At 36.1% G+C, this 24,849-nt stretch overlaps 1 protein-coding gene across 3 annotated transcripts in view; it reads right to left on the reverse strand.

Moving 5' to 3' along the window:
• The window catches only part of SLC44A1 (solute carrier family 44 member 1), a 147,417-nt gene that overhangs the window by 28,816 nt on the left and 93,752 nt on the right, over window positions 1-24,849 (reverse strand). For all 3 annotated transcript variants that reach the window (XM_012554372.2, XM_023727432.1, XM_023727431.1), the window contains 4 exons: window positions 22,722-22,858; window positions 11,161-11,254; window positions 3,095-3,264; window positions 989-1,078 (listed from right to left, as the gene is read on the reverse strand). In XM_012554372.2, coding sequence (XP_012409826.2) covers window positions 989-1,078; window positions 3,095-3,264; window positions 11,161-11,254; window positions 22,722-22,858 — 491 coding nt within the window. The remainder of the gene's footprint in view (window positions 1-988; window positions 1,079-3,094; window positions 3,265-11,160; window positions 11,255-22,721; window positions 22,859-24,849) is intronic.

Below are 24,849 nucleotides of genomic sequence, written 5' to 3' on the forward strand. Positions count from 1 at the left end.
CAACAGTGAACTGAGGAGAGGGCAGTAATAAAATTATGAAACTTTTGAAAGCAAAGGTAAACAAAATTATTTAGAGAGAACATACAGTATGTGAAAATAACATTTTTATTTTCTTCTTTATATTTTTATTTTCTACCATGAGTAGGTATCGTATTTATAATTGAGAAGAAAAAATTAATTTAAACAAACAAACACAGAAAATCCAAAAGGTTTCATTACAAACAGAATGCAATGTAAATAGAATAACAAATAACTGATTTTCAAACACACACACACACACACAATTATCATACCAGGAACAGTTTTCAACCAGAAAGACACTTTAGAATGGTGACTCAGGCTGTAAAAAGTACAAGATTACAGGAAAGGGTCCCTTTAGTTGCCAGGCAGGAACCACTGGAAGAATGAAGTTAAAATAAAGAGCAAGAAAGAGGCAGAACAGAGCCTTGACTATTTCTTTTCTCTAGGACTCTTCCCTAAGAACTGACACTGACAGAAAAATAAGTCAGCTCCTTTGAAAAATATCTCCACTAGCTTTTATTCCAAATGCCACTGACCTTCTCATTTTATTTGATTTAGTGATCTCACAGTGAATGAACTCCAAGTTAATCTACTTAGCAGTCTTTTTACACTTTAAAAACTTAATTCACAAGGGCCTTATAAGAGGAAAATTACTTAAAACAATCAAAGTAGTTCTGAATTGAGGGAGTATCATATTTTTGCACAAATAATGTATGCCTTCTATGTTTGTTTGCCAACCTCGCCCTCCTCTGGCTAGGTATTTTCGTAAGCTCCTATGCTAATCTCTTTTTTACAGTAACATATAAAAAAAAATTGGCACAGCAGCGCTTATGGAAAAACCTCGTGCGGGGGGAACACTGGCTAACAGACAAAGAAGATGCGAGTTATTTGCGTAAAAATACAGTATTAAAAGCAAACATTAACTCTCAATTCTAATTACTAAAAAACAAAGAAATAAGCAGCTTACCAAGTGAACCCAGTATGACCAGAATTGTTAAGATCCATACAAGTACTCTTGATATATACCTGATTATCACCATCAAAATCATGGATAGAACTGCAGGGAAGATAGAGAACATGCAGAATATTATTTGAACACATAGGAAAATACAAAGAAAAACTCTTTCAATTGTTGCTTTTTCCCAGGGAAATAATTTGTTGCTATTGGCTGGTTCATGACCACAATTTAGGTATGAAAAGAAACTGGTTGCTTTTGCATTTTGACTTTGCTAACTGTGCCACTTGAACAGCATCACTCAAAACCAAAGACAACTAACTGTGTGGGTTTATAAATGACAGAAACGAACACATGCAAATGCACATGGTGACTCAAAAACAGTACAGGACTGTTGTGGATTCACCACGAGAAGACATCAGAACTCACATGCAAACACACATGCCCACATACAAAGTGTAGATAATGACATGTCATGTTGGTGACAAAAAAAATACCACACGCAGACAGATATCAATTAAATTAGGTGCTACACTTCCTTGAGTAATCTATGAATTTCAGGAGCAACTTCTCTGATGGTCAGTCAACAAGCTAGGTGGCATTTTATCTTTTTCTGGTTGTTTCTCTTCTAAAACACCAAGGGATAGTCTGTCACTATGGAATAATATCCTAAAACCCACTAAGGCCAAAATTCTGCTGACCTCATTTCTCAATTGGGGTCAGGGCTCCTGACTGAAAACCCCTTCCTTACAAAACAGCAAAACTTAGTTTGAGTTATTTAGCCAACTCCTCTATTACCTGTCCCAAGCTAAAGGCCAATTGTGTTAAAATCTTGAGTAAACATCTCAAAGAAAAAGAAAGGAGGTGGGGGAATTATCCATTGCATGAGAAAATACATTTCTGAAATCATAATTTGCTCATCTTTAATTATCTAAAGGCCCATTTCACAAACAAATGAGCAAAGATCTTTTGGGTTTATATTACCTTCTTAAGTCTCAAAAGAGACCATTCTAATAAAAAATGGAGTATCAGTGCCCTAACAACATTATTATCACTGTTTTTAAGGCTGAGATTTCTCTTTTTTTTTTTTCTTGATTACAGTATTCAACTATTTCAGAAACTAAGTAATTTTTTTTATAAAAAGCTAGACTAATAGTCAAATTTCTTTGGGTCATTTGCAAATCCAAATAAATGGCTGGGATCTGTGTCTAGGTAACATTATTAAGGTACTCACTTTTGCAATAAATGTACAGGAACCAAAAACAGATGGGAGCCTTTCAAATATCACAGAAATAGATTTTCATATGGACAGCATTATTTCAATTGAGTCAAGTACTACCTAAGCAAAAAGAAAATACTCTCTAATGACAGGAAAGACGGAAACACAACTTGTATCTTCTCAATGACTATAATTGCTATCAACAGGCATAAATACTAATTTCACTTCTATAATAAAATAGTTGTTTGGTCTTTAGCATAGTTTACTTCTCCCAACTCAGAAGGTCTATAAATTCTGATACGGCTACATATAGTTCTAGGATACTATAGGGAGTTTACATCTTGAAAATGACATTTTATTTTATTATCAATTTGTTGACCAGAAAATTCAATGGCTAACAAGTGGAGATTTCCTAATTTTCCAGCAATACAGTGATACTACAAACTGTAGCAATGAAAAAAAAAAGTACACCCTTCATAAGTAATCTATCAGAAATCTATGTTTTTAGATGAGAATATACAAGAGAATATGTGGCCTCTTTTATAATCAAATATCTCTTTTGGGATAATAACTAAAAGCAGAAGGCTGTTGATTCATTAAAAGAAGCCTCTTGCTGTCATATTAAAGGTGGTTATAGATAGACTTAGTAACCAAAGTTTGGAAAAACACCCAGTTTTCCAGTTTTCTCCAATGAGAGAAAAAGAAGGGGAATTAGTTTCAGATATATATATTTATATATGCACATACTTATAACTATATATAATCTGAAACAGTTACTTTGACTTTGGGAAGTTAAACATTTTTCAAGTATCCCCAGTTGTATTCATATTGTGGCTAAAAGACAGAACAGTCTTCTACTGTAGTACTATGCAACAGCTAATAATGAGAAAAACAATTACCTAGTGATAACAAGCAAAGTCCCAATATAATTTCTTTGCTGGTCATTACTCCACTAATCAGCCTGTGTAAGACACTATTGTCACTGACAAAGGTGATCAGGGCCTCTGCAAACTTGGCATAGCAGGAAATGTTCACAGGAGCACAGCGATGGAAGAATGGAATAGGTGCACTGGTGACACAAGAAAAAAAAAATCAGAAAAAAAATTACTCCTACTTAATATAAATGCCACATCAAACACACAAATGAAAGGTGAATATGGCTGCGATACACTCCACCCTCCGCACATCATTATGGGAGCTAAGAGCTGTGAGCTAAATGCTATGAGGATGATTGTCATGGGTAGTGATGCAAATCTTACCACAAGCTTTATCAAAAGGGTGGAGTGCATGTTCCAACAGAAGACATTACCCTCCCCTTCTGAAAAACACACACACACATACATACACACACAAAACCACCAAAAGCAAAACCAAACACTTAAACTCCTTGGCCTACACATCTATCAATCAAGGGGCAGATGACAAAACTTACAAACATATACTTCGTTAAAATGAAAATGAATTTTTACCATAAGCAATTTAAAAACAAAAAAGAGACATGCTTTTGCTTGAAATGTATCACCATTAAGTAGAGGATTTCCTCCATCAGAACAGCACGCAAAACCTTACAATAAAGGTGTTTGGGGCATGAACTTAATACTTCTCATATAAATTAGTCATGCTGACACATCAACATACACCATTAATATGCAGCTATTTAAAAACAATAACCAGGAATACTAATATAACAATATGGAAACACTTATGACATAATAGTACAAGGAAATAAAAGAACAAAAATTTATATCTAATGTGATGACTACATCTCCACAAAAAAGATGTATACATATGATGAGAACAGAAAAAGAATATAAAAAAGTGAAAAATATCTGGTTTGCTAGGGACATGGGTTTCTGGATTATTCTTATATGTTATTATTACTGCAAGATTATTTGTGTCAAAAAAAGATAAAAATGATCAATTACTTAATCATCTATATCAGGCTTTTATTGATTATACCTTTTTCTTGCAAAGGGACACACTTATGTGAACTGTGACATAAAGCAGGTTTGTTATCACATGGTTGTCCTTTAGCTTCTGAGAGGATAGTATACATCTCATCAATGAGAGATTTTTAAACAAAAAACGGTGAATATGCCTTCAGGGTGATTTGTTTGGGTTCTAAGCAATCCCATGTGTGTGTCCATGTATGAATATACACTCACGTGTGCCTTAAGTTAAAACTTAGCCCTCACTAACAGGAACTCCATATTTTCAAAACTGTTTATAGGACTATCAATCACAGCTCTAACATTTCTGAATAATGATATAACTGTCTTCTCATTATTGGTTGCAACTGTATTTTGGTCAAATTAGTAGAAAAGATTACATGGTAGGACATCAAATTCCAAGGTTTCTAAACTCAGCAAAGCAACTCTGTATGACCTGAAGCAAAACACTATCCTTGTTTCCTTCCTCAAAAAATAGTATTTCTTTTCAACTAAGAATAGTTTTTTCCTTGAATGTTAGTAAATGAACACCACTGGGAGTAATAATAAGCAACATCTCCCATGCTGTTATACTGCATGGAACAATAAAATAATGTAATTTTAAAGATCTAGTCTTACCTTAGCTACGCTTCTGTAAAATATATCCAAAAATGATAATGTGACAATATGACATGAATATCCATTTAAAAGATTTGCCTTTGTGTGTACCTGTGTGTGCATTTGTGTATACCTCTAAAATGGTGTTAATGAAAGTTAATGCCATCAGATTCGTTATTTTTAATTAGAAATCGCAGAAAGTCAGTATTCTGGGTAATGTCTGAATTACAAGCAAGCAAAAGATAAATTACAGAATACTAGTAAGTGTGGGTGGCTTTAGTTAGAAACATTACAAGACTCAAAAAGGATTAACTCTGAGTTCTAACTCAATGGAGGCTGATTTGGGGCAGAAACTTAAAACTGACAACTTTGGTGTGTCCTACAAACTGTTTCTCTTTCGATGCTATCTAGACACTGTCCCTGCCAGGTTAACGTCCCTGTCTAAGGACCTTTCTAATACTGTTTGTATCTAAAGCCTGGTTCTCTACCTTGAGAATTAACATACTCTCTGGTCTATGATTATCTACACCTTCATTCTCTTTATTTATTATCCTATCATCTCAGATGTAGACTCTTTTTAACTCTCTTGACTCCAACCTTGAACATAAAATATATCCATCCTAAGGATACTGGTACCTTTTTCTTGTTTCTAATACCCACCAATTTTCCTGGCCCTGTTCTTCCAATTTTCTTCTCTCCTGTTTCGTTTTTCCTGTCAGATAATGGGAGGTGAACTTTATCCTCTGTCCAGAGGAGATTCCAGCTACATCGCCCATATCCTAACAGGAAGCTGGTTTACTTTTTATACTCAAAGAGAAATATACATGTCATTTCCAAAAGAGAGTGGAGCCTGTGATACAGAAAAGTGAACGTGGGGTCAGATGCCCCAGGTAATTCTCCTAACACTGCATAGTTGCATGTCACATCATCTCTCTATCTCCATCTCTCCATCTGTTACTGAAAGAGTAGAAGTAAAATTAATCTGTAAATCTCTTTAGATCTTAGAAATAACAAAAAAAGAGCCCACACGTAAACCAATGATTCTAAATTACATAGGGGTAGTTTCATGGTTTGAATTATGTCCCCCCAAAAATGTCTGTATCAGTTTGGCTGGGCCATGATTCCTGGTACTGTGTTGTGAATCCTGCCTCTATGATGTTAATGAGGGAGGATGGGTGGCAGTTGTGTTAGTAAGGCAGGACCTGATCTACAAGACTGGATTGTGTCCTGAGGCAATCTCTTGAGATATAAAAGACAGAAGTGAGCAGTGAGACAAGGGGACCTCATACCATCAAGAAAGTAGTGCCAGGTTTGGACCAGGGTCCCTGCGCAGAGACGCTCCTAGTCCGGGGGAACACTGATGAGAAGGCCGAGAGAGAAAGCCTTCCCCTGGAGCTAACACCCTGAATTTGGACTTTTAGCCTACTTTGACTGTGAGGAAATAAATTTCTCTTCGTTAAAATCATCCACTTGTGGTATTTCTGTTATGGCAGCACTAGATGACTAAGACAGGTAGCATCACAGGATCTTTAGTGTTTTTCTGCTTTTCAAACTCAGAATGAGGACAAATCCACCGCCCACCACCGTCAATTCTGACTCTTAGTGACCCTGTAGGACAGGGTAGAACTACCCCACAGGGTTTCCAAGGCTGTAATCTTTATGGAAGCAGACTGCCACGTCTTTCTCCCATGGAGTGGCTGGTGGGTTTAAATAGCTGACTGTTCATTTAGCAGCTGAGTGCTTAACCACTGTGCCACCAGGCCTCCTAGAATGAGGAAAGGTGATCTAAAAAGGCAAGGATTGTACTGTCAAAATTCTAATCTTTCATTTTTCATTAGGACAAAATTCTGAGTAATAGCTGCTCTGAACTTACCCTTCCAAGTCATTTTTATATTATATATGGAAACCCTTGTGGCATAATGGTTTAGAGTTCGGCTGCTAACCAAAAGGTTGACAGTTTGAATCCACCAGGCGCTCCTTGGAAACCCTATGGGGTAGTTCTACTCTGTCCTATAGGGTTGCTATGAGTTGGAATCGACTTGATGGCAACAGGGTTTGGGTTTTTATGAACATTTGGCAAATGAGAAAGAGTACTTTTATAAGTATCCTTCAAAGAAATAACAACAGTTCATTTCAATCTATGTCAGTTAAAAAACTGACAGCTCTAAATTAGAAGATGTAAAATTAACACAAGCTGATTAACTACATAGTCTAGCTGATGGTCAAAATCTGTTCTTAGCGGTAATGAATAACAGAAATAGCAGGCAAATAAAAGCGAAGATAATATTTGGACATTTTCTAAAATAAAATGAAATACTTAGCTTTAAATTAAAAAGCACTAGATTCCCTTGTTTCTCATTCCTTTTCTCATCAACACTTCCCCAAACAAAAACAGCTCAATCAGCCATGGTTTTGTGATACTGGAATTATTTTCTTATTAAAAAAATCTAAGTAATCATGCATTCAAATGGTCTACCTTGTATTTTATTATTTAAATCCCATGTGATAGGATGAGTTTTAAATGACATGAATTAGCTGATCTCATATCCCTCTTTGAAAAAATAATACTTTTGAGAACATAGGAGATGAGATCATTTCTACTTTGGTGTCTGACCTAAACGAGCACATTCTGTGCGTCTTAATTAAGGGGACAAGTATAAAGAATGCTATTAATGGTATGCTTTTCTACCTTTTGAAGCCCATAGAATATTGAATCTTTAAGAAGTCAATGTAGTCCCATTAGAAGCCTGATGCTGTTTCACATTATCGAAACATTAGTCAACAAGAACAAAATGAATTTATAATAAGTCTTTTAAAGATTTTTAAAATCAGCTATTCGAAGGAAAATTGTATCTTACCTTGGCAAACATACTGTCCAGGCTGTCACAGTTAATGAGCTCCCTAAAGTATGAGATCTAATATCTTTTGTCCATGTACCTTCACAAGAGAAGGCAGGCATTTGCATCTCACACAATTATGCTAAAACTTCAGGTTATAAATAAGCAATCACAAATGATTTCTAGCTACAAGTTTTATTCAAGAAATAATAACAGGGTTCTGGCAATATATCTATACCATACAAAGGGCAGGAAATAAATAAGTCAAGAATCTAATGGCAATAGAGTGCTTTTCATACATTTCGTTTCTTTTCTCTCTTTCACATCTGTACCTTTTTTTTTTTTTTTTTTTTAACTAAGTATGGTATAGACTCTGTAAGATGCTGGATTCAAATTCTGATTGCCAACAATTAGTTGTGCAGCCTTGGATAACTCACTTAACCTCTCATCATGCTTGGTAAAGTAGAGGGTCAGCGGAAAAGAGAAAGATCCCCAACGAGATGGATTAGAGACAGTGGCTGCAACAAAGGGCTCAAACATAGCAACGATTATGATAGCACAGGCCCAGGCAGTGTTTCTTCTGTTCTACGTAGGGTCGCTATGAGTGGGAACTGACTTAACACCACCTAACAACATCTTCTGCTTTCTCATCTACAAATTAGGGACAATATCATTATAGGCTATTGTGAGTGTTAAATTAGATAATACATCTTTAAAATTTAGTATGGTGGCTGGCACATAGCAAATGATTTATAAATGTTAATTTATCTTGAATTCTCCATTTAAAAAATATGAGTAGATAACATGTTTTTTTTCTTGGCTGTTAGTTTCTCATCTCCCTATTATTCTTAATTCCCCAGCACCTAGTGTTCTTTCTGACATCTAAAGATGTTCAAATAAATGTTTTATGAATAAACTTAATTCATGTAATCTGTTTCTGCTCTTGCTGTTTTCTCTGGCTATAAGTAAAGGTTAACATTGTGAATATATGGGCTAGCTATTCTCCCTATTGCTACTATGCTTAGCATTTTACCAACAAAGAGTTATGAATTTGGGTGAAATACTGCCCTTTCTAGGCATTTGCTTTTAAAATTCAAAAGCTCGTAAGAATGGTAACTGTGTGGCTATTATGTGTCACTAGTATTTTATTACAAATTTGATTATGACTACTTTTCTCTTAAACAGGCACTGCTTTCAGCCATAGGAGGTCCCTAGGTACCCAGAAATGTTGGGGAAAAGGAGAAAGCTCTGTAAATTGACAGAAATAATACTTCCTAAGCCAAGTGCCAAGAACAATAATTGCATATATTATCTAATTTAATTCTTACAACAATTCCATGGGAAAGGTATTATTATTCCGCTTTTATAGAGGAGAAAACTCCATTTACAGAGAAGTTAAGAGACTTGCTCAAGCTGACAAATAGTAGTAGATGTAGAATTCACCCCCAGGTCTACCTGGACTAAAAGTTCGTGCTCTTTTGGCCCCATTAGGATGCCCCTAGGAGGATAGCAAGAGATGTGAAAGACACCAAAGGCCACTTGCCCACATCAAAGTTTTGCCTAGCGCTGGTCTTTTGGTGCATTAAAAAAAAAAAAAGTCACCAAAAACATAGTCCCTACTAGACTACCAGTTTCTTAAGGGCAGAGTCCAGGTCTTACTCATCTTTGGAGACTTGGTATCTAACACAATGTGTGGAATGAGGTTGTGCCCAAAGTTTTTATTAAAACAAAGTTATTCCTCTTCTTTGATCCTTTCACTTTGCTTGCCAAATACTAAATGACACTGATATTTATGAGGTCCTAACTTGCCTTCCTTCTATCAACTGTTCCTTCTCTTTTACTTTCCAATAGACTTAGTTCAGACAAAAGGGATAAGATACTTAGATTATGAGATTCTAAAATAAGTAAAATACTTAAGCATAGTGTATAGGGTGTCAGTTTTCAGATAGTATTGGTTCAGCCTGCATCTTGAATTCACGTGTCATTAAATGACCTTGTTAGAAGATCTGTCCACCTCTAAAGCTCACACCCCTAATACTATGCTTTGTCCTCTAAGTGAATGCTCTTAGGACACTATATGTGAGATGCGTGTGTGTGTGCAGTCAAGGTTGGAACACCCAAGATTACCTGGAACAGGCAGTCCTCAATGAGGAGTCAGAGGCCAGGGAGTGTCTGTAGTTTACAACCCACCCGCCACCCACACCACCACAACCACCATCACCCCTCCACCTTCAGTATTATACAGGATCGTAACAACTTCATGCTTACATGAAGGCTTTCTGGTTATCTTTTGGTAATATTTTTTGGGCTTGAAGGAGTGACCCTATACTCAGAGTATGCATTTAAAATGGTTATCAGCAGTGGGTAAGATAAGGGTACAGAACTTCTCTTGTTTTTATATAATTTTTCTCCAATGACTATCTAAAGTACTTCCTTTTCTTTACTGTCGCAGCCTCCCAAATATTCTCAATTATCATGAACGTACTCTCCTTACCTGTAGGTCTAAGGCTATAATTTGTAGGTCCCTCTTAAACTTAGTATCTTTTAAAATAGTTCCTTTATTTTTATGTCTATACGCTTTAAGTTTTGATTTTCAATAAAAGCTTGACAAGACTAGAGGAACTAGAAATGAATTTAACAGATATATCCTATTCAACAGAAAATTTTAGATTCAAGCTAATAAAGCACAAGTTACATCTATAAGCAATCCAAAGGAAAGTAGTCGTGAGTCTCTCAAAATTTTTTACCAATAGCTTGCTTAAATGTACTGAGATACAACAGAAGTGGCTTCAACTCTGTTTTCCTGGAGAGATGACTCAGGCCATACACAGTGAGCAATACATGCTAAGGTTCTCAAGAACAGATATACCCCAAATCCTATACACCTAATTCTGAGGATATATTACACAATGTTTGAGAATGCATTTACTTTTTTAAAATCTATTTATAATTTTAAAATTTGCATCACTTGTTACTGTGAAATCCTTCCAAAGAAAGAACATTTCTTGTTTCATCTTTGTATTCATAACACACAGTAGTTGCTTAATAAATATGTTTGTTGAATAAGACGTTGGATAAGATATGACAAACAGCCTGATACAGAAAATGTACCTAAAGGATATAAACTGAAACAGACTATGAAGAATCATCACTGGAATGCTTTTTAGACTCACAAAGTGAATTAATAAATAATCCCAGTAAGTATTACTAGAATCAACTTCAAAGAATCTTTGGAGATTGTGAGACTCAGCTTCTAAGTTTGTTGTAGATTTTATACCGATTCAGCAGTACTAAAAAACTATGACATAAAAAATAAATAAATAAATAAAACATGAGCTCCCAAAAGAAATTTAAGATATCTGAGAATGAGAAAAGTTGTTTGCCTAGGTGATTTTTTTTTTTTAAAGATATGAATTACATGTTATAATTTCTATTGCTACTTTTTAAATTTTGTTGTAAACGTACTGGACCTGGTCTACCGGTATTATGAAGTGACTACTTTCTTAGAATAACACATACAGTTTAATATTTACTTAGAAAATAAAAAAGTCACAGGTTAACAAACTTTACAATAAAATTTACCTCGCTGGAACTGGCAGTTTGGGGCAAAGAACAGAAGCTTTTGAAGATGTAGTATATTCAGAAGGCTTTAGGTTGTAGCTACATAGTGCTGAGCCTGTTGAAAGAAAAGCTACATATTAGCTGGCAGAACAAAGTCTGACTAAATTCTCTAACGGATACATTTTAATTTTATTTTGTATTTTAATATTAACTAAGAATAAGCTTGTATTTTTACTTCTCAGTATTTTATTGCCTTCGCTAATATGTCCTTAAGATATATAAATTTCAAACATTATAGAATTAGTAAGAATCTAATTTGATCTATATTATCAGTAATCTATCATTTAAAACTGATTCTCCTTTAGGAATTTGTTACATACAAATTTTAATTAATAACATTAAGGATAACAACAACAATAAGTACAAGAATCACCTTTATGGAGTGTCTGTCATATGTCTGGCCCTATACAAGATAATGTATACACATTATGTCATTCACTATAACTCTACAAGGTATTATTAAGTCCATTTACAGAGGCTAAGAGATAAAGTAAATAACTTGCTGTCCAAGATCACATAGCTAGTAAGTAGTAGAATGGGATTAAAACCCAGATCTCTCTGGCTACACAGCCCATGCGCAACTACACATGCTGCCTGTCCTTCCTATACTTTCCATTACTAAATACTTAAAATTACTACATACAGCACATATGCATTCTGATAATATATTACTTTTTTCTCGTTTAAAAGGAGGCAAAAAACATTTCCAACTGGAAATGAACTGAACAAATGGATAAAATCGATAAATTGATAAAAGTGATTCCCAGTTTTCAGATAGTTTAAAACAGTTTAAATTCAACCCTAGATTGGTTATGCAAACAACTATTTTCCTGGATATATAGTTAATACATATCCAAATAATATATAAACCTCAGGTGGATACAGTCCGCCAAATCCTTGATAAGTCTTATTTTACTGATCTGCTAATTTTGTAATATAACAACTAGAACACTGTAAGTTCATTGTACAACAGATATTCCTGACTGAGGAGATCCAGTCTCCACTATGGAAACCGTTTATATTTGATTAATTTACGTTCCTACCAGATAACTAATTTGGCCAAATACTTTATTATTAAAGAAATAAATAATGCAAGAATAACTTTGCATTTGTATTACAGCAATAATAGATTTTTACATTGTATCACTATGGAAAAAAGCTTAAAATATAATGTGAAGTAAAAACAACAGACTTCAACATTGAATTAATCATGGAAAAGTCATCTAAGCATACAGGAAGGAAGTGGAAGGGACTATAGAAAAAAGAACACAGCTTGATTTGTTGGAACAATAAAATGGAAGTAAATTTATTTCATTCATATTTTGTCCTATCAATCAAAAGAATTTTTAGAAAGTCACAAACTAGCATTTAATTCAGCAATGCTGTCCCAAACCAGCAACCAACCTCCTACATGTTTAAATAGATGGGCCGTGACAGCATACTTATATAAATACATGGCACATTTATTTTATATAAAGATAATTTAAGTAATTTGACAATACAAAATATTTTTTAAAAGATACTTAAAAGCTACATGGCACTGCTCTTCAAGCTTCTTCAACTTCTTTAGTCTCAGTGGGACAATAGGTTTTAAATTTTTTTCAACCATTCTTTTACATTTTAATGACTAAATTAAAAAAAAATAAGTTAAGCATGATTATTAATATTTAACTCTTTTAAATTGTCTTTCATGTTTGAAGGTAATCCCACTAGATCGTATTTATAGCAATTTTAGAGAAATCATGACAGCAACAGCAAGTAAACATTTTAGATTAATCCTGAAATAACGAGGAGTCCTATTATAGAACTGCTCGTGAAAAAATAGCAACTGTGCCTCTAACTGCAGAGCACCCAAAGTGATCATCGACTTCCTGATCTGAATTACCAACTTATTTCTTTCAGTCCAAGATGGAATCGATTTGCAAATATAAAAGGCCCTAACTAAGGCACTTTCTGTCAGCGCTGTCAAGCACACTGCTTCATCTGAATTCAGTGAACACAATGTCCATCCTACCCTTTCTTTATTTAAAAAAGGAGGTCAGCAGGTACAACAGAGTCCAATTTTATAAATACTTTCCCAGGATAATACTCAATGAAAGGATAATAGCCTTATCTCTGATGGTATTCTGGGATACAGGCCAGTACTAAATAGATCCTGTATTAAATAGATTAAAGGAAAAAGATCTTACAATGTGTGAGTATTAACAATCATAAGAAACCTTATACTGTTTCCTGCTCAAAGGGCTGATGGACAGAGACGCCTCAATGGAGAACATTAAAACAATACAATAACAATGAACATTTTACAATTGATTTTGTTTTCATATTTCTTAACTAATACATTTTCAGTGAACTTTTTTAAGGTAGTATCTTTTTTTTTCTTTACAGTGAAAGTAAAAACAATACTTGGCATGAAATGTTTTGGCACAAAGATAAAGTTTTTTCTTCAAACGCAAAAAGCATATAAAAACCTTATTTGGGTAGTGAAGAGTCTGAAAGAAAAACCAAAAGCTTACCTAAACCACACCAGAAGCAATCCAGGAAACTCAGCCAATGTTATTCAAAGGCCATCAAAATAAGTGATCTCAGGAACCTAACTTGGGTATATAAACATTCATCTTGGTAAATGGTTGCTATAGCCCCCAGAATGTTTAAGTACTACAATTTTTCAAATGCCTTATAATATTCAATTATTTATTCTTTAGCTCAATATCAGTTAAAACAACTCCCCTAAGAGGTACATTTCAATCACCATGCTCCTAACATTACAGATGAGAAAAACAAGTAATATGGTTCCAGGGCCTCACAAGCAATCACTGGCAAAATTAGAAACAGAACTCTTTACTCCTAAGCTCAGATGCTTCTGTTGTGTCATTCTTAATAATCACAATCAGACAAGAATTCAATAAGCTCCTGGAGGAAAGAAAACAAAACAACTTATGTTCCACAGATACCTCAAAAACATGTTTAAAAAAAAAAATCATTTCCACTATCTACTCTCCAGATGGAGCCCTGGTGGCACAGTTGTTAAGAGCTATGGCTGCTCTGCTCTGCCTCCTTCTGTATATTTTCTACTCTGATTAATGGCTCTACCATCCATGAAATCCCCTAAGAAATGTAGAAGTAATCCTATGTTATCTTCATCTACCTCTTCCCATACCATTCAAGACATTCAAGATACCAAGTTCTGACAATTAGCCTTCCTGTCTTATCTCAGGTGTCCCTAGGTGGTGCAAACAGCTGGAGGTGCAAGTCCAACCAGAGGCACCTCAGAAGAAAGGCCTGGCCATCTACTTCCCCAAAAATCAGCCATTGAAAACCCATGGAGCACAGAGCTACTCTGACACACTTGAGATCACCATGAGTCGGAAATGACTTCCCAGAAACTGGTTTGTTTTTTTGGTTACCTTGTATCAAGTCTGCATGATCTCTTATCCGGTTAATTAAAATACTCTCCTAAAATACTCTCCACCCTGCACACAACCATCAGAATGGTCTTTGTAAAATGCAGTTTAGTCATATTACACGCCTGCCCTCAAGATAAAGCCCAAACTCCTTGAATTCAAGGTCCTCCCAAAGCAGGCCCGTACCTACAACTCTAGCTCATCTCAGGCTGTTCTCCTATGTCCCAAAGTAAAAAAACTACTTGCAATTCTTGCTGTTTAATAAACTTCCAGGCTTTTTCACATGCTGTTCCCTCTGACTGGGCTGTCCTTTCCTGACTAGCATCTGAGTGTGTTAAAACTTTGAGCAGAATTCCTACAAACTACTCAAGCTTCATTTCCTCTGTCCAGCCTTCTCTGGCCCACCCAAGCAAAGATATTTACTGTTTAGCTCTACTAATAAAAACTTAGCATATTATTTGGCAACTTTTTGTTTGTGTATCATCTACTTTTAGAATGTGACCTCTTTGAGAACTGGGACCTTTACACCTTTGGAATACCTGAAATCCACATCTCCTGTCACATAGATGGTAACCAAAAGTCATCAGCTGAATAAAATATACATCTTGATTGGAAAAAAATACTGAACACCTGCTTTTAATTTCATATTTTGGTGTTAGGTGTTATAATGTTCATATCCTTTTCACCATCCACAACAAAGGATACTATCTAAAACAGAGGTTTTCAACCTTGGCACTAATGACATTTTGGGCCAAATAATTGTGGTAGGGACCTGTCCTATGTATTGTAGGATGTTTAACAGCAATCCTGGCCTGTATCTGCTAGTTGCCATTAGTCTTCCCCTCCCACCACCCAGTTGTGGCAATGAAAAACGTCTCCAGACACTGTGAAATGTCCCCTGGGAGGCAAAATCACCCCTCACCCACTCCTCACCATTGCTGAGAACCACTGGTCTAAAACACCAATTTTTTTTTTTTTGTAAACAAACATACAAAACAAAGAGTTGATGTGTTGGGAGCTAATTTTTCTTACTTTAAAATTTTCTTTACCATCACAGTGATATCTGTTTGATACATTAAAATTAAGAGGAAAAAGATTGCATAGAACATAATATAGAACTTTGCAGCTAATAAAAAAGAAAATATCTCAATACAGAACAATTTTCATTATAAGAAACAAACCCACATTGCTTTGTGAAGTCCAGTGAATTTAACCTCTCTCTAATTAGGAAAAAGTTATATATTCATGTGCTGGAAAAATGAAAGACAATTTTCAACTTCAACTTCTAGTAACCCATGAATAGTAGGGACATATTTGCAATTCCCAAGGAGCAACCATCTACAGAAATTAACCAGCTGGCGTGACCTATCAACCAATATCGACACATACGTAATAAATATTTACTGAGTGAATTAATGTTTGAACATCTATGTGCAAGACTTCTACTAGATGTTGTGCAGGACAAAGAGAAGCTTGACCCTTTACTAGAATGCAAACTCCTTAAACGCAATTGCTGTATCTTTTCTTTGTTTTCTGGCAAATACTTATTGAAATTAGTTTAAACTGCACTGTCGGCGGTTAAGAGCTCAGTTGCTAACCAAAAGGTTGGCAGTTCAAATCCACCAGCCACCCCCGGAAACTCTATGGGTCAGTGCTAGTCTTTCCTATAGGGTGGCTATGAGTCGGAATTGACTTGACGGCAATGGGTTTTTTTTTTTTTTTTTTGTATCAAATGTAAGGATTTTTTTTTTTATTCCCCCTTCTAATAATGAAGGTTCCCTTGCTGGTCTCTGACTTGGAGGCAATTAAATCAGTTGCTAGGACCGATCATTTAATCCATTTACAAACAACATCAGGTCCAATCTCTTGATGCACTGTGCCAAACAAAATCCACACTAACTCTGTGGTTTAAGTTATATTGTTGCTGACTGGTAAGAAAGGGTGCTATATACTATCTATTAATACTGACTGTAAACCAAGGTCACTTCCTAACAACCAGGTAATGAAAATTAAAAGGGTTATAAGTATCTACAAATAGCAAAAATTATTAGAATGGATCATATAATCTTTCAAATCCTTAATGGCAAAACAATGAAAATTGAGACAGCACCATAGATGCATGGCCCTACTCAAAATGGGAACATGGTCCAAGTAGCAGGTCATAAAGCTCCCTGAATTTATACAAAACACAGCACACTGAAGAAGCACTCTTAAATGGGAGTGCTTTTTCACATGCTGTAAATGGGACCAAACAAAAGGGAAATAAGATTTCTGCCAGAGCTTGCTACTGTGTTAGGGAAGACAAAACACATACTATAAAATAGTTTGATAGGAGTAATGTAAAAGGTAGTAAGCATCCCAGGTAAAATATTAGCACCAACTGAGAACATGCAGTCATCCCCTAACATACTCACAGGTTATGCTTGTTTCTAAACCCACTGTTTAGAATTTAGACTGCAAGTGGAAAGAATGAAATGATAGGCAAAGCATCTGGGCAGTGCATTGTACAAAGCAAAAAAAAACCAGCCGCCGTTGTGTCGACTCCAACTCATGGCAACCCCGTGTGTGTTAAGAGTAGAACTGTGTTCCATACGGTTTTCAATGGCTGCTTTGGGGGAAACAGATCACTAGTCTTTTCTTCCTTCTGGTTGGACTTGAACCTCCAACCTTTTGGTTCGGAAGCACATTAACCATTTGCATTACCCAGGGAAATGGTATGTTAAAACAAAATCCAGGGCTTAAGCATGACTCATCTACTCAGACTCAGACGCCCATGCTAAACATTTCTACAATGGAGGCAGCGGAGTGAACTGAAGGGTAGACTATGGACCATAGATGGTGGGAAGGGTCAGAATTAGACAGGGGAAGAAGAAACAGGAAGAACTGTCTGAGTAGGCATCACTTTCCCCTTTCCTTCACCACCTATCAAGGCATGGCTGGGATGAAAATTCCATATAAAGCCAAAGTTAGCTTCATAAGGAGGAGGATTCTTTTCCCCTATGATATATATGTTATTTGAGTATTCAAAAATGATGATAATAAAAAAGAGGAAAAGAAGCCCGTTCATCAGAAACTCGAAGAACAGTTGAGACTCAAGATGGAATTCATGCCCTGCTGAAAATAAGAACTCATGTGGAAGCTCTCACCAGATGGTTTCAATTTTCTCTGTAGGGCATAAGGTTAGCAAAGAGGAAGAACAAGAGGGCTTAAGAGGAGAAAAGGTATGAATAATCACTTGGAGAGTATATATAAGAGAGATAACTGAATTAATAAAATGAATTATTTATAGAAAAATAAAAAGAACCTATTCACAGTAATTGTGGTTAGATTGAAGCTGAACAAGTTACCTGCTGGTGGCAACACACATGGATACAGAATTGAGCAAAAGACAAAGTGTTTGAGAGAATGGAAATTATTAAGTGGTATTAGAGATGGAGAGGAAAATCCAGTCCATTGTTCTTTCAAAAAATATTTATGGATATCTACTATGTGTGATCCTTTACTAGGACCTGGATATTCAGGATGAACAGAGCATGATCCTGCCCCCAGGAAACTCATACACTACTGCAGGAAGATGCTAAAACAAAAAACTCAATGAAGCTTAACACTGAGTCCTCATGGGATTTGGCAACTTTAATTTTTTAAAGGCAAGTTTTAAACTGTTTTATTCTTTAGCATCATATATTGATGTTTGTGTCACATAATAATAAAGTGCACATTGTATGCCTACCACCTAACTCATGTACTAGAACTTGTACTTTTACATTCATTCAAGTTTCTCTGCTTGCTTTTCAAAGCCCTTCATTATATTATGGCACCATCTCCACACAATCAGTCTGATTTCCAACTATTTTCATCCAAACTCTCTATTCTAGTCAGACATACTCAACAGAGGCTTTCCATAAACTCTAACTGCCTAAGAAAGCAACTCCTCCTTCTTGTATTAAACAAAAAAAGAGTCAAGGAAGTATTTTATTTGCCTAATCAACGCATTTCTTAAAAACACTACTACAGGAACCAAAAGCTTCCCCTTTATAAAGATTTTAAATAATTTGTAAAGGTAATAAAATTCATATAAATGGATGATAGCAAGTGCTATAAAAACACTTTCAAATGTTGTCATGGAAACTTAAAATGCTTTGAAAAGGATTTATGTTTATCTTTTCATTCTGTTAAACCATTGCCGTCGAGTCGATTCTGACACATTGTGAACCTATAGGATGGGCAGAACTACCCCATAGCATTTCCAAGGAGTGGCTGGCGGGTTTGAACTGCCGACCTTTTGCTTACCAGCCAAGTTCTTGACCACTGAACCACCAGGGCTCCACTGGAATATCCATAGTTCCTATCTTACCTTATAGTACATGAATGTCACAGTTCACGAAGCCAGATTATAGAGAAAAGGAAAAAGATAAAATTTTACCAAAAAAATTTAAGCAGGGGAATTAAATCTTATCAGGTCCAGTTTTAAGTCATCAATCCACAGAACAATACAGGTTCTTTTCAGAAATGCAGAAATTTCAACTTAGGTTTGCTGTTAGAATTAGGTGTTTGGGCTTCTACACCAAAGGCTTCCTCATTTCTATAGTTTATAATTTTTCTATTTGTCTTTTTAAGTTATTATCTTCTCCATCGTCCATTGCCGAGTTTTTTGATGCTGTCATTACGGTTTTTTGCTTGTTTTTTGTAATGTCTAACTTGTTATCTTACTTTACATGCAGCTGGCTCACAAGCCTAATGGTGCTTTTGTAGCTAAGCACCAACTTAAGAAATCTATTTCCTGAAATAATATTTATTCATTGATAAGTCTTGAACACCTACTTTGTGCACGTCTCTATGGGAAATACAAAGCAGCAACATCCACCAGCACAGTCTTTTGAACTAGACACTCAGACCTGCAAGACCTGAATAGGCCATGCTCGGTATCATAATCACTTAGAAGGATAAAACCAGTTGCTGTCAAGTAGATTCTGACTCATGGCCCATGTGTGTCAGAGAACTGTGCTCCATAGGATTTTCAATGGATGATTCTTTCAGAAGTATATACCAGGACTTTCTTCCTAGAAACCTCTAGGTGGACTGGAACCTCCAACCTTTCAGTTAGAAGCCAAGCATGTCAACCATCTGCACCACGCAAGACTCCCTCCTTAAAAGGCCTGGAAACAAAGCATGCCAACAGGGCAACACTAGGCACTTCTCCTTAATGGGTCATCAGAGCAAGCCACACTGCCAACAAGAAGCTGGCTATTTTCTGGCCCTCCAGATGACACCTCATGTACAAGGGACCAAGTTCACATTGGGCACATTCAAGAGCTGCCCTTGCTTGGAATTGGAAGCCTCATGTTCCAAACAGAAATGAGTATCTCTGGAGACAGATTTAGGTATTTCTTCCAGGGTCCTTGCAAGGTACATGGTGCAGTTACAAGAATCCCCACATTCAGGGAAGCCCAAAGCTATGGCTTCCTATCAGGTATTTACAGAACTCCCAAACCAAATGTAATTTAGAAGTAGGATCTAGTGAGATGGGGGAATCAGGATAAAGTTAGAAAATTAACATAGACCAAAGGTGTCCTTAGAGAAGGAGAAAGAGTTCTATTAACCATTTACCCATAAAAGCTGAAAAGGATATGTTACTTATCCTTAAGAGGAGAGGTAAGATATCTACGCTATCATCATTCAAAGTGGAAAGTAATAATTAAGGAGTAAAGTACCATGGAGGCTCAGGGGAAAGAGAGACATTTTCAACTGTGGACCATGAAAGACCATAAAGGAATAAGTAGTATTTAGAATACTCATGTTCAATAGAACTTTCTGCAATGATGGAGATGTTTCATATTTGCACTGTCCAATATGATAGCCACCAGCTACACGTGTAGCTACTGAGCACTTGAAATGTAGCTAGTGGGAATGAGGAACCGAAATTATAATTTTATTTAATCTGAATTAATTTAAATAGCCACACATGGCTAACGCCTACTGTATCAGACAGTGAAGATTTAGAATATGGGACTTGAAGAATGAGCAGGATTTAGACAAGTGGGAAGGTCAAAAGGGTATTTACAATGAAGGGGACAGTATAGAGAATAGCCAAAATTTGGTAGCATCATGTACAGGGAATAACAAATAACTCTTGACCCTTAGAGCACAGACTATCAATTAGGAGTAGTAAGAGGTAAGTTTGAAAGGTAGTTCAAGACTAGATCACAGCTTTGAATGCCAAGGTAAGACATACAGACTTTTATTTTTTTTACCACTGCTAACTTCTGGTCAACGGATTAACATTACTGAAGCGCAAGGAATATTAATATGGAGACTGTATGTTAAGGGAGCTAGAGGCAGGAAGACTATTACACTCCATTGGTGGAATAATGTTGTTAGTAATGATGGTGATAATAACAGTAGTCAACACTTTTTTAGAGCAACTTACTATCTGCCAGACCTACTCTAAGCATTTTTCATGTATTAACTCCTCATAACAACCCTGTGCGGTAGGTTAGGTACAATTATTAACCCTGTTTCATAGATGGGGAAACTGAGGCATGGAGAGGTCAAGTAATTTGCCCATGATTTCACAGCTAGTGATAAAGCCAACCTTTGAACTCCGACCATCTGACTCAACAGCCTACACTTACTCCATTATACCACCTACCAGAGTACACTATGTGTGCTCACATTGTCTAAGATTTTGGAAAAACCCTTAAGGAATAATTCACCCCTCCCTGAGAAACCTGGTAACAATAGGGCTTATACTCCTGGTATAAGGCTCAGCAAGCTAACACATGTGAGGATATCATGTGGGAACAGAAAATGAGATCTTAAAGAGTAGTTGACATCTCTTTACTTGGTTCCCACCAAGTGTCCCATATTCTTCATGCATCATCTCATTTAATCCTCACAACAATCTATGAGGGCAGTATTATTTGTATCTGTAATTTTTTAGATGAGGAAATCCAGACTCAGAGAGGCTAGATCCACTGCCCCTTGTCATAGAGCCAGTCAGTGACAAAACCAGAATTGGAATCCAATCCAAATTTATCCCATGTTTTTCCTACTATTTTATGCTGCAGACATGGAGCAACAGGACAGAGATACTGCCATTATGGAAGGCTATGGTCCTTCTGCCCTCAGAGTACTGGCAGTCCCATCTGACAAACTCTGGAGTCACCCTGAGGTGTGTGTGGCTATGACCCCATGCTGTTCCTCTACCAGCTAGAAATTATACCATGTGGATGCTTGAGTCAGTCCTTGTTCCAAGGGAACTAGACTGAGCCTGTGGATTTGAGCAGGACCTAAGAAGCTCTGAGGGTTCCTAAACAAAAAATACAAACATGAATATTCAAAAATTTGGGCTTAGGCGCCACCAGTATACGGTACCCCACAAGGAATGGTTTAAAAAAAGTCCTCTGAAGATAACTGAGGAGAGATGTGGAGCTGAGGATAGCACCTAGAGATTAGAAACCCTAAGAGAACAGAGCTAGTCTTCAGGAAACTGACTATGATGATTTCTTAGCTACTTCCCATATGTTTAACCTCAAGATTTTTCAAAACTTTATTCTTAGAAAAATGGTTATGACATAATGTTAAATTTAAAAAGCAGAACACAAAATTATATACACCCAACACACTGAAAAGAACTGATGGTGGAACATTGGTTTCCACTTCTTTATATTTTTCCTGAACTTTTTGAATTTCCTATAATATACATACATTACATTGTTAACCAGGGGTACAAATAAAATATACTAATTGAAATACTTTTACTCAACACTTGGGAAGGGAAAAATAAAACACTAAAAATTTTACATATGGGGTCTAGTAATTCCCAAATACTTAACAGGCTACATGAAAATCACCTCAGGCATTTGTACATAATTCAAATTTCCAGAGCCAAAGACCTACTCAATCAGAATTTCCCTGGGTAGGGCCCAGAAATCTGGAATTTTAACAAGCTCCCTGGGTGACTATAATGGTTTTTATCAAAATTACTTTCAAGTTTCTTTTTAAGTTTCCTTGATGGTTTATTTAACACTATGACAAATTTATGTTGTAATGTAAGCACAATATTTAATAGTGAGAGTAGGTGACTGGGGCATAGACTTGGGTGGCCTAGTGTCTCACCATTGATCTCTGCAAACTTCTGAACATCACTCAGGGTTTTCAGTTCTTGACTTGGACATGCTGATACACACAGTGCTACAGACTTGATCTTCCGGTTTATCAAGTCCAGATTGCATGGATCCAAAAAGAATACATACCTAAAGCATGGAGAAAAAAATGGAGAAATTATTTCACAAAATATATTCTGGTTCACCATGCACTTGACAAAGAATAAAAGCAAAGAACTTTTCCACACTCCTTCACAACAAAAATTTCACCAATCTAATCACAGATGAATTTTTAAAAATAACTGCCTATAACTATATTGTTAACAATGAGGATGGGGGAATTACAGGAATTCATTTTTTGTGATCTGCTTTTCTAATATTTAAATGTTCATAATGTGCATATACTGATTTTATAATCATAAATCATCTGTTTTAGTTTTCTTAAAATCATTTGTTTTCGTTTTCTATTTTTGGTGAAATTTCACTTGCATCAGAAAAATTACTAGAAGACTCCAATATTACAATATTTACGTAAGTTATAATTTATATATGTTTTAGTTCATGAATACATATAGTTGATACATATAGATATTTTTGAATGGAGACTAGAGGGAAATATAGCAATACAACAGTCATCTCTGGGTGTAAGAATGTAAGTGATTTTAATTTTCTGTTACTTTTCAGAATTCTCCAACTTATTCTATAAAAAATACAAACTACTTTTGAATTGAGATAGCTACAATGTTGTCGTTGTCAGGTGCCATCAAGTCGCTTCCGACTCATAGCAACCACATGTACAACAGAATGAAACATTGTCCAGTCCTGCACCATCTTCACAATCATTGCTGTGTTTGAGCCCATTGTTGTAGCCACTGTGTCAATCCATCTCATTGAAGGTCTTCCTCTTTTTCACTGACCCCCTGCTTTACCAAGCGTGATGTCCTTCTCGAGGGACTGGTCCTTCCTGATAACATGTCCAAAGTACGTGAGACGAAGTCTCACCATCCTTGCTTCTAAGGAGCATTCTATCTGTACTTCTTACAAGACTGATTTGTTCACTCTTCTGGCAGTCCATATTCCTCGCCAACACCATAATTCAAATGCATCAATTTTTCTTCAGTCTTCCTTAGGTATATTCAATATTCTTCACCAACACCATTAATTCAAATGCATCAATTCTTCTTCGGTCTTCCTTAGTCATCGTCCAGCTTTCACATGCATATGAGGCGACTGAAAATATTATGCCTTGGGTCAGGTGCACTTTAGTCCTCAAAGTGACATCTTTGCTTTTTCACACTTTGAAAAGGTCTTTTGCAGCAGATTTGCCCAATGCAATATGTCATTTGGTTTTCTGACTGCTGCTTCCATGGGCATTGATTGTGGGTCCAAGTAATATGAAATCCTTGACAACTTCAATCTTTTCTCCATTTATCATGATGTTGCTTATGATCCAGTTGTGAGGATTTTTGTTTTCTTTATGTTGAGGTGTAATCCATACTGTAGGCTGTAGTCTTTGCTCTTCAGCAGTAAGTGCTTCAAGTCTTCACTTTCAGCAAGCAAGGTTGTGTCGTCTGCATCTCGCAGGTTGTTAATGAGTCCTTCTCCAATCCTGACGGCACACTCTTCTTCATATAGTCCAGCTTCTCAGATTATTTGCTCAGCATACAGATTGAATAACCACAATTGATAACTACAATAACCAAAAACTAAACCCGCTGCCATCGAGCTGTGACCCTACAGGACAGAGCAGAACTGTTCATTAAAAAGGTGAATTACAGAGAGATAAAATAAGCCCAATATTCTAAGTTAACCCCCTCTGTATCCTGTACATTTGTATTTTAGAAAAGGGTGGATTAATTAGCAATCACACTAAAACAAATTTTTAAGAAGTGTTATGAAGTAGAAGAGATGACAAAGATTGCAGATGTTATCATTTACCCAAAGAGAAAGTAAAGGCCAAACAATCTTAACTGAGGTAAGCATCGTGTAATAACATGGATTGGAGAGAGAGAAGTACAAGTAGGATCGTTTGCACCAAGATAAAGGTTAAAGCACCTCCGATCCTGGGTTCAATTCTACTGGGTCCATGGAAGGTTCTATAATAACATGTTATCTGTCAACAGCCTTTCCCATATTATTAA

This window comes from Trichechus manatus, unplaced genomic scaffold (assembly GCF_000243295.1).
Source record: "Trichechus manatus latirostris isolate Lorelei unplaced genomic scaffold, TriManLat1.0 scaffold00016, whole genome shotgun sequence".
In the NCBI taxonomy this organism is placed as follows: domain Eukaryota; kingdom Metazoa; phylum Chordata; class Mammalia; order Sirenia; family Trichechidae; genus Trichechus; species Trichechus manatus.